This window comes from Euphorbia lathyris, chromosome 7 (genome assembly GCF_963576675.1).
Source record: "Euphorbia lathyris chromosome 7, ddEupLath1.1, whole genome shotgun sequence".
Classification (NCBI taxonomy): domain Eukaryota; kingdom Viridiplantae; phylum Streptophyta; class Magnoliopsida; order Malpighiales; family Euphorbiaceae; genus Euphorbia; species Euphorbia lathyris.
In genome coordinates this window covers 3,878,800-3,888,942 of record NC_088916.1, presented here as the reverse complement: position 1 = coordinate 3,888,942, position 10,143 = coordinate 3,878,800, and the positions used below count along the sequence as shown (strand labels likewise).

Here is a 10,143-nt window from a genome sequence, read left to right as displayed (position 1 = left end):
CTATCTTCATGTATTCTGCCCCATTCCTTTTTGCTTCTGGTGATAACTAGGCGCATGGTTAGAGTTCGATGATGATTTCAGTGTATCTTGGACGACCGACATCAATAGTGGCAAAATTTATCTTAAGGAGACTGCTAATACAAGCCACAGAATATCCTCGTGCTTTATCACTTTGATAACTTTTTATACTATTAAAATCGCAAAGCATTTTTAGCATCATGTACAACACAGACACGTGGCTCTGATACCATGTCATGTAACCATTTTAACCAACAGCTCAAACTAATAGTTAAGACCCAATCGCAATCTTATATCAATCTCTGACATATAGAAATAGCGAAATAGAATATTACGCTCATATGAGTTCATAGAAATAGCGAAATATAATACCGTGATTGCACGAAAATAACAAAATTACACCGGATTGCATTGCAATCAATATCTCAACAATTACACAAAATTAAAAATGCCCTAAGATTTGCAAAACAGCAGTATAAGTACCAAGTATTACAACCATAACAGCTATTCCTATAATCCCCCCAACTACTACCAATTCACATGTTAATCTCTTATAAGTTCCTGAGATTTTAAGGTAACATAAACATGGAATTATAATCGAACCTGTAAGACTCAAAAACGCTCCAACTAAGGACATTAAATCACCAAAAAAAGGAAGACAAAGAGCTACCATTACTGAAGTGACTAACAAAATAGTACTAGTTACCATGCTCAAAGGCTTCTTGTATTGAAACCTAGTCTTAGCAGCATCCAAAATTGGTTTAACCATCAATGCATATTTGGCTAATGGATTGATGAGAGTTGTGTATATTGCTATTTTTGAACTTATCTTTGATGTTGGAAGGTCTAATGTTATTTGAGATTGAACATCTGGACCAAACATTAAGTAGCCAAATATTGCTGTTGCTGCATATGTGAAGGTGCAGAGGATGAAGCATATCACCAGGACCTGTGATCATGTAGCTAAGTTTATGAGATATTGTAATTCAAGTAAAAAATGAAAAATGAAAAGATAAATGATTATTTGGCTTGATATATCAACGCTCTTGAACTTGACCAAAAAATTAACCTCTTAAATTTTGGAGATGTTTTATTAGCTTTTTGAACTTATAAGAGGAGATTTGGGCTAGTTGAAGCGTGTATCACTTTAAGCAAGTCCAAGGAGTACTCAATAAAGTTCAAGGGGTCAATAAGCTAGTATGAGCAGGTTCATGGACTAATGAGCATTTTCAAATAAGTGTTGCATGGAAGAGTAAGAGGAGATTTGGGCTAGTTGGAGTCGTGTATAGCTTTAAAAAAAGTTCAATGGGCTTTTCACAAAAAAAAAAAAAGAAGAAGAAGAAAGTTCAATGGGTCAATAGGCAACTTTAAACAAGTACAGGAGTCAATAAGCAAGTTTATGGACTAATGAGAAATTTTCAAGTAAGGATTGCGTGGAAGAGTAAGAGGAGATTTAGGCTAAAGCAAGTTCAAGGAGTAGTCAATAAGTAACTTTAAACAAGTTCAATGAGTCAATAAGCCAGTATAAGCAAGTTCATGGACTAATAAGACATTTTCAAATAAGTCTTGCGTGGAAGAGTAAGAAGGGATTTGGACTAGTTGAAGCGTGTACCACTTTAAGCAAGTCCAAGAGGTTAACAGATCAGTATAAGTAAGTTCATGGACTAATGAGACATTTTCAAATAAGTGTTCCGTGGAAGAGTAAGAGGAGATTTGGGCTAGTTGAAGCGTGTACCACTTTAAACAAGTTCAAGAAGTAGTCAGTAGGTAATTTTAAGCAAGTTCAAGGGTTAATATGCCGGTATAAACAAGTCCATAGGCTACTAAAATATTATCAAAGGGCCAGTTAGTTTTTGAACCAAGTACAGGCCTGCGCAATATAAGTAATCAATTATTACATGGAAAAATGCATCCTTGAGGCCCCTAATCATTTTGGTTTTGGAGGGTTAAGCCCCTAAGCTTTGAACATGAAACTTGATTAACATAGTGCTATTTATTTCATCTACGTTTGAAATTTACATTTTTTAACAGTTCGAAAACAGTTTTTTTTGTGTGATGTTACTATAGAGAAATTGCGTACAAAATGCAAGTACAAACATATATGAAATAGTAACACTCTTTTCACAAGTAACTAATTTACCAAGCATGAAATTAATGTCACAAGAAAGAAAGAAAGAAATGATCAGGGTCTAATGTACAGAATGCTTTTTGTCTTGATACATTTGTAAAAATACATTATGATGTCTCACCATAGTAGTTTCCCAATATCATACTATGGTATAAAAACATCATTATGTATTGTTACAAATACATTAGAAACCAAATAATTATCTAATCAAACTAAAACAAATGAGGGTAAAATGTATTAATGATCACTGAAATTTGGAATCTATTTCACAAAGATCCTTAAACTTTATTTCCTTTTGATGAAGTCATTGAACTTCTTTTTTTCAATAAGGTCAGTCCAGCCAAATCAAACAGAAAAAGTCATCGCAATAGTGACACGACAGTCACATTGGAAAGAATTTACTTTTACATATGATATGGTAGCCACTGGGCTGCCACATCCTACGTAAAAACCAGTCCTTTGCACTAAGGTTATCAAGTCGTTTTTTCTGTCTGAATTGGCTAGAATGACCTCAATTAAATAAAAAGAAAAGTTCAATGACATCATTAAAAGTAAACGAAGTTCAGTGAACTTCATAAAACAGAACCCCAAACTTCAGTAACTATGGTGCAGGTTAAATGCACCACTGGTCAGTGGTCACTGAACTTTAGTGGTTGTCTCAAAATGGCTACTCAACCTCAATTTGTCTCAATAAAAACATTTAACTTTTAATTTTGTCTGAATTAAGTCACTTCGGCAACTTCAAGAGTAAAATACGCCAGAAAAGTGACGTGGCTGCCGCATTAAATAGTCAACTTTCACCGCTGACCGAAACAAGTCACCTAGCTGACTGAAACAACACGTGATTGCTACTTAGCTGTGTCGTTTCAATTAGCTAGATGGCAGCCACGTGTCATTTAAGTAGCAGTCACATGCCGTTTCGATCAAGAGTGAAAGTTAGCTACTGCTGATGTGACAAACACTTCACTTTTCCAGTGTCTTTTTGCTCTTGAAGTCGCCTAAATGACTTAATTGAGACAAAAATAAAAGTTGAATGATTCATTTTATTAAGACTAATTGAAATTGAGTGACCATTTTGAGACCGTATGAAAGTTCGATGAACAACAATGCATTTAACCACTATGGGTGCAATTCACTTGAAACAAAATGGTAACTTACATAGGAGAATTGATGCTTCTTCTTCATGGAAGTATAGATAGTAGGAAAAACAGGATGAGCACAGTAACAAAAACTATATAAACTAACAGCAGTAGGCATTCCACTCCATTTAATAAGTTCTCCCTTCTCATGAAATCCAACTCCATCAAAAGCTCCAACCCAAAAAATAGAACCAAGAATCACAAAAGATGCTACAACACCAGTTGCAGATATATAAGAAAGAATGCTCAGATCATCCAACCAAATAGTAGGTAAGATTATAAGTGCTGAAATAAGAATAAAGCTTTGTGTTCCTCCAAAACTTAAACCAGCAACTTCAATGTTCACTTTTGGGAATAAGTTGTGTAAGTTATCTCCTTCCACAATTAAGAAACCTGTTGCTACTAAATATAACTCCAAACACATGATAATGTTGATCCAAATTCTTCCTTTGTTACCTGTAATTAGGGATACAAATATTAGTCTATATATATCTCGATGTATATGGTTCATTCTTGAATACAGTGACGGATCCAGGATTCACTGAAAGGGGTACTTATTGTGATTTATGAGTGCTAATTGATATTTTTTTTTTTTGTAAATAAAAGTTTAGATAAGGGTAGGTCTACCTACTCCTAAGGTCAGGGCAAAGCACAAACCTCGATGAGGATTTAAAGTGGAATTTACATACCACCTACTAATAAAGGCTAAATTTTGATGGGGAATCGCACCTCAAACCTGATAAGCAATTAAGGATAAATAATTTATTAGTCCCCTACTTTTTATCTAACAAACTGTTTATTTTCCTTATTCTGAAAAACACATTAAAAGGTCCCTATCTTTTGTCAATATTAACTCTTTGGTCCTTTTGTTTATCTTTTTTAGATTTTTAACCGAACATGTCTTAACTTTTAGGACAACCATAATACGATACAAAATGAACATGTTACTCTGTTATTTTCTGTTTATTGTGCTAAATATAAAGGTTAAAAATCTAAAAAAGAAACTTAAATCCAAGTTCACAGTTTCCATGAGTTTAATGCACCATTGGTCACTAAACTTTCAAGGTTGTCTCAAAATGGTCAAACAACTTCAATTTGGTTCAATAAAATCATTAAACTTTGAATTTTGTATCAATAAAGTCACTCCAGCGACTTTAAGAGCAAAAAGACACACGAAATATGATGTGACTCAGCACTAGTCAACTTTAACCGCTGACAGAAACAACACATGTTTACCACCTAGCTGATCGAAATAACATATTGCTGCCACCTAGCTGGTCGAAATAACATATTGCCGCCACCTAGCTGACAAGTGTCGTTTTGGTCAGCTAGGTGGCGGCCACGTGTCACTTACGTGGCATCCACATGTTACGGTCACCTAGCTGATTGAAATGACAAGTGTCAACTAGGTGGCAGCAACATGTTATTTCGATCAGCTAGGTGACATCCACATGTTTTTTGAGTCAGCGGCAAAAGTTGACTAGTGCTGATGCGGTAGCCACATCACCTTTCCGGTGTCTTTTTGCTCTAGAAATCGCCGGAGTGATTTAGTAGACAAAATATAAAGTTGGAATGATTTTATTGAGACAAATTAAAGTTGAGCGACTATTTTGAGACAACCATGAAAGTTAAGTACCAACAATGTATTTAACCCCAATTTTCATATAATTTTTGACGTTTTTCTGTGACCTGTTCAAGCCCCTAAATCCCCTGGATCAGTCCCTCATTGAATGTAAGATAACAAGAGACTACTATATTACCGAAAGCTCGGCCACCGATGTCGGAGAAAGTTAGGATAGATTGATCTTTTTCCATACATCTTTGGATTAGTACACCTGAGTAGTAGCCTACTATGGCTATGATAAAGAAGAAGATCAAACTTAACCATCCTCCTGAAGCTAATGCATATGGGGTTGAAAGTATCCCAACTCCTGAAAAAATTAGTTCATTATCAGCAATTAGGAATCTATAATCAATAATTTCCAAGCAACAATTGCCTGTTTGGTTTCATTTTTTGACTTTCGATCCAAAACATTCATTAAGAATTGAAAATAGCTGCTTTTAGCTGAAAAATCTAACTAATATCTAGGTCTTGTTTATGTCGGACATTAATATAAGATATATGATTGGGCTTTAACTATTAGCTCGAGCTTTTAGTTCAATCGGTTCCATGACATGGTATCAGAGCCTCTAGGACCAAACGGTCGAGGGTTCGAGTCCCGGCAACCTCATTAATTTGTGGAATTAAAAACACATAGTGGGATGTGGGCCTGTGTTGTGCACGCTGGTTAGTCAACAAAAAAAAAGGAAAATGTTTTACTCATTCCTAAAACTTTTGGAATCCTACTCCATTTTTTGTTACCCTTTTGAAAGGGCATCTGCCCATAAGTTTTTCTCATTTTAATGTTGGAGCTAAGCATTAAAAAAATATTTTATTTTCCAACAAATTTTTTCTTTACCCAATATTTTTGGGCAAACAAATGGTACACTATTATCTATCAAAAACATCAACGGCTAACAACAATAGCAAACAGAAAATGAAAAAGTGTGATAAGAATTAAAAATAATTGTTTTTAGCAGAAAAATCAATTAATATTTACTATTTATCAGTGACAACAATAAACAGTAAACAGCAAACAACAACCGCGGAACTAACCAGGCCTAAATATCAAGTAGGTACTAGAAAACATTCATTAATTGTTAGCTAAAAAGTTTTAAATTATATGGCTCACATTTAGATGTGGCCTTCCTTGCTATAATATATATATATAGGGACCACAATTGTCTCCCATTACAATGAAATTTGTCCCTAGTTTTAGGCAAGACTAGGGGCGGAAAACGGGGTCGCATAGGATCCGTCAATACTTGGATTCTGAGGAAGAATGAAAAAAAAAAATAGAAAGACATTGCAAACATATAATTTTTGTCCGTAATTCCATGTTTTGAGAACCTGTGGTGGATGACGAAATTTTCTGACGGATTTTTATTCCCATAAAAAAATCTAATTTATTAAAGAATTGTTGAGATGAATGTGTGGTCGTACGAGAAAGTATGGTAGAAGGAGGATTGAAGAGTGGCAAAGAGATGTAACGGTGAGGGGTAGAGGGGAAGACCTAAGAAACTTAGAAGAGAGTGATAGACAGTGATATGAGTTTACTGGGGGATTGATGAAAATATGATGAAAATATGGTAGTGGATAAGACGGAATGGAGGGATAGAATTTATGTCGCTGACACGACTTGATTTCACGGGTTTGTATGATGGTTCATGTTAGTCGGGCCCGAATCATTTCAGGACTAAGGCTTTGTTGTTGTTGTTATTATTAAAGGTATAATAAACATATTTGATCCTGACGTTTTGTGTGAAGTGAAAATTTAACTCTAATATAGGCTTAAAGCATTATTTGGCTCCTGACCTATCTAAAATTGTGTCATTTGGCCCTTGAACTATTCCATTTGGTGAAATTTCACCCAATTTATATGAATACTTAACGGAATCGTTATCTCATTGATAAGTAACGATATTTTGACACTTAAACTTGAAACGCGATATTTCTAAAAGTTTTTTTCCACATTATGTGGAAATAATTAATTAGATTAAAAAAAAGAAAAAAAGAAAAAATAAATCCTAAACTAAAATTTATTAAGTTAAAGTGTCAAAATATCGTTACTTATCAATGAGACAATGATTCAGTTAAGTTTGAATCCAAATTGGGTGAAAGTTCACCAATTTGGGATAGATCAGTGGCTAAATGTGACCAAATAATAAGTCAGAGGCCAAATGATAAAATTTTGGATAGATCAGGGGTTGAATAGTGCTTTAAGCCCTCCAATATATAAAATTGTTCAAATTTAATAACATTTTCAAATAAGATCAATTTTAGTCATAGATTACTGAAAATTTGAAAAAAAATTATTTGAATTTTATTTTACTTGTCACATCAAACATTACAAACAAATCTGCCGATAAACTAAATCAGTTTCATATATTTTTTTTATAGTAAACATTTTTAGACATTTTGATAAAAAAAAAATATAATTGACTTATATATGTGATGTTTTGTAACTTGTTTAAAAGGTCCGACGGGCAAGTTAAACATATCAAACTAACCTTTTTCAAATTTCGGTATGGTATGATTAAAATTGCTCTTTCTTGAAAACTTTAGTATTAAAATTAAATTTGTGCTTCTAAAAAAAAGTTTTGATATTTCCACCAACTTTGGCGATCTTGAGCAGCATTATTATAACTAAAGTCATAATAATTGAACTAATTTTTTCTCTAACTTCAATTATATTATATCATATCATAAATATGATTATCTCCGCTTCACATATCCACAAGGATTAAAAAAAAATTTACTTTAAATGGATTAAATATAACGTTGAATGAGCAAATTCTACATACTCATAAAAGTGCATGTGATCAAGACTAATTAATTTCAATTTATGTTCACTGGATCATTCAATTTGAATTTTGACTCAATAATAGTTAATTCAAGAGAAAAAAGACGCTAAAAATATGATTTGTTTTCCAAGTCACCACTAGTCAATTTTCATTGTTGACCAAAAACACACATAACTATATATGGGTGTCACCTAGCTAACACGTGTCTAGATGGCAGTAACGTATCATTTAGATCAGCAGTGGAATCGGCACTTTGTATAGGCCAGAAGTGTGATCGTGTGGTACCTAGGACCCAAATTTTATTTTTTTTACTATATGTATATTATTTTTTTTAAATATAAATGTAGTTATAATATACATTTAGATATTAAAGGGATCAAATAATATGAGATTTTAGACTAAAATTGGCCAAATTTTCTATTTTAAACTTTTAACTATAATTTTTTAAGGCGATACAACATTTGTCTTTTGAACTTGTTTAAAAAGTTTGATTGGTCTTTGAACTTTCAAAATGTCTCGATAGCCCCTTCAACTTGCATAAAATGTTCAGTTAACCTTCTAAACTTGCGCAAGATGTCATTAATTGATCACTCAGTTGTAAAAAAAAGTAAGTTAAATGGGGAAGATGTATTGTACGAGTCTTAAAGAAAAATAAAACAACCAAAATCGGGATATGCGGTTCTAATATAAGAGAAGACAAGTTTTATATTTGAGCAAGTAATAACTTCTTTTTTAATCTAGTTTTGAATTATGTAATAACATTATAAAACACGTGGAATACATTTTCCAAATTTAACTTAGGAGTTATTATATTAAGCATCCGGACTTCCATATCACTTGGATGACCCTTAATTCACATTTAGATATATGTACAGTGACTTTTTGTAATAATTAAAATAGTGAGGTAGTCTTTTATGGAAAACCGAGTGCTTCTAATGATTTATCCGTTAACGGCTATTCTGCTTATAGGTCATTTTGTTCTTTAACTCATGAGAGTAACTTTATTAGGTAAAATTTGAAAATGGAATGATTTTCTTTATACAAATTGAAATTCAGCTCCCATTTTAAGAAAGCTCAGCTACCACCGACGGTGCATTAACCGGATAATTTAGGAAAGGAATGAACATAATTATCCGAATAATTCCAGAAAATCCACAAACAAATACAGATAGATTAGAGAATCGAAGAACCTGATAAAGCATTGAATCCATTGAGAATAGTTTTGAAAGACGAAGCAGTTCCTTCAGTAGAATGATTTTCAGAGCCAGATTCAGAATCTTGATGTTTCAGGCCATTATCTTGAGCCTCGTCACTGATGAGTCGCCGAGTCAGTGAACCATCTTCGTATTTCGACTCCATTGAGCTCCTCCGCGACTTCTTCCTTCCTTCGCAGCCACACAGAGAGAGAAATGAGAGAAAAGAAAGGGTTTAATATAAAGTAAAAAGTAGTTATGATGATGATAAGGTTTGATAGGGCAAGTAGACTTCTTGCTTTTTAAAAAGAATAAAAAATGTGTTTTTTCTTGTTTTTAGGAAAAAAGAAAAAGCATTTTCACAAAATAATAATAATAAAATATTTCCAGAAAAAATATCAATTTTCTAAATATAGACTCTACGTATAAAATAACATTAATATAGTTTAATATTTAAAAAATAATATCAATTTAGATTTCAATAACGGAACGTGATATGACATTCTTATCCACGTTCCGTTATTAATATATAAATTTGTATTTTTTTTAAACATTAAATATACATTGATGATATTTTGTACATGAGCCTAAATTAATATTTATGTAAAAACCATAAACTTATTTTGGTACCTTATAAAAAAAGGTAAATAATGTATTAATCTCCTCATTTCTACCTGACACACTGTTTAGTCCATCTATCTCAAAAAACACATTATAAAATCTCTATCTTTTATCAATTTTAACTCTTTGGTTCTTCTGTCTATTTCTTTTAGATTTTTAACAGTTATATTTGGCATAAACAGATAGACAAAAAATAATAAAGTAACATGGTCATTTTGTATCGTACTATGTAGGGGTGTGCATCGGTTCGGTTTAGACCGCATACCGAACCGAACCGAACCGAGTGAATTCGGTTTTTCAGTTCATTTTTTTTAACAATTTGGTTCGGCATCAGTTTTAGTTTTAAGTGTATTTCGGTATTCGGTTCGATTTGGCAGAAAATGTAAAAAAATCAAACCGCACTGAATTACACATATTTTACACACATATATATATATATATATATATATATATATATATATATATATATATATTTGATTATACAAGTTTAATTTTTTTTATTATTGTTGAGATAATAACCCAATATAGATATATTTTGGAAATATTTCAATTTTTTGTTGTTGCGGTAAATTTAATGAGAAAATATAGTAATTTTTATTTGTTATTTTTAACTTAATTCGGTTTGTTCGGTTTAACTTGA

The 10,143-nt window shown here is 32.4% G+C and overlaps 1 protein-coding gene across 1 annotated transcript; it reads right to left on the bottom strand.

The window, feature by feature from the left end:
- Positions 1–364: 364 nt before the first annotated feature.
- Positions 365–9,128, bottom strand: LOC136200744 (amino acid transporter AVT1J-like). The gene is made up of 4 exons (XM_065991173.1): positions 8,880–9,128; positions 5,046–5,216; positions 3,305–3,741; positions 365–967 (listed from the first exon to the last, which is right to left on the bottom strand). Exons 1-4 carry the CDS (start codon positions 9,046–9,048, stop codon positions 461–463), a joined length of 1,284 nt encoding a protein of 427 aa, XP_065847245.1. The 5' UTR covers positions 9,049–9,128; the 3' UTR covers positions 365–460.
- Between the last annotated feature and the right edge of the window lie 1,015 nt (positions 9,129–10,143).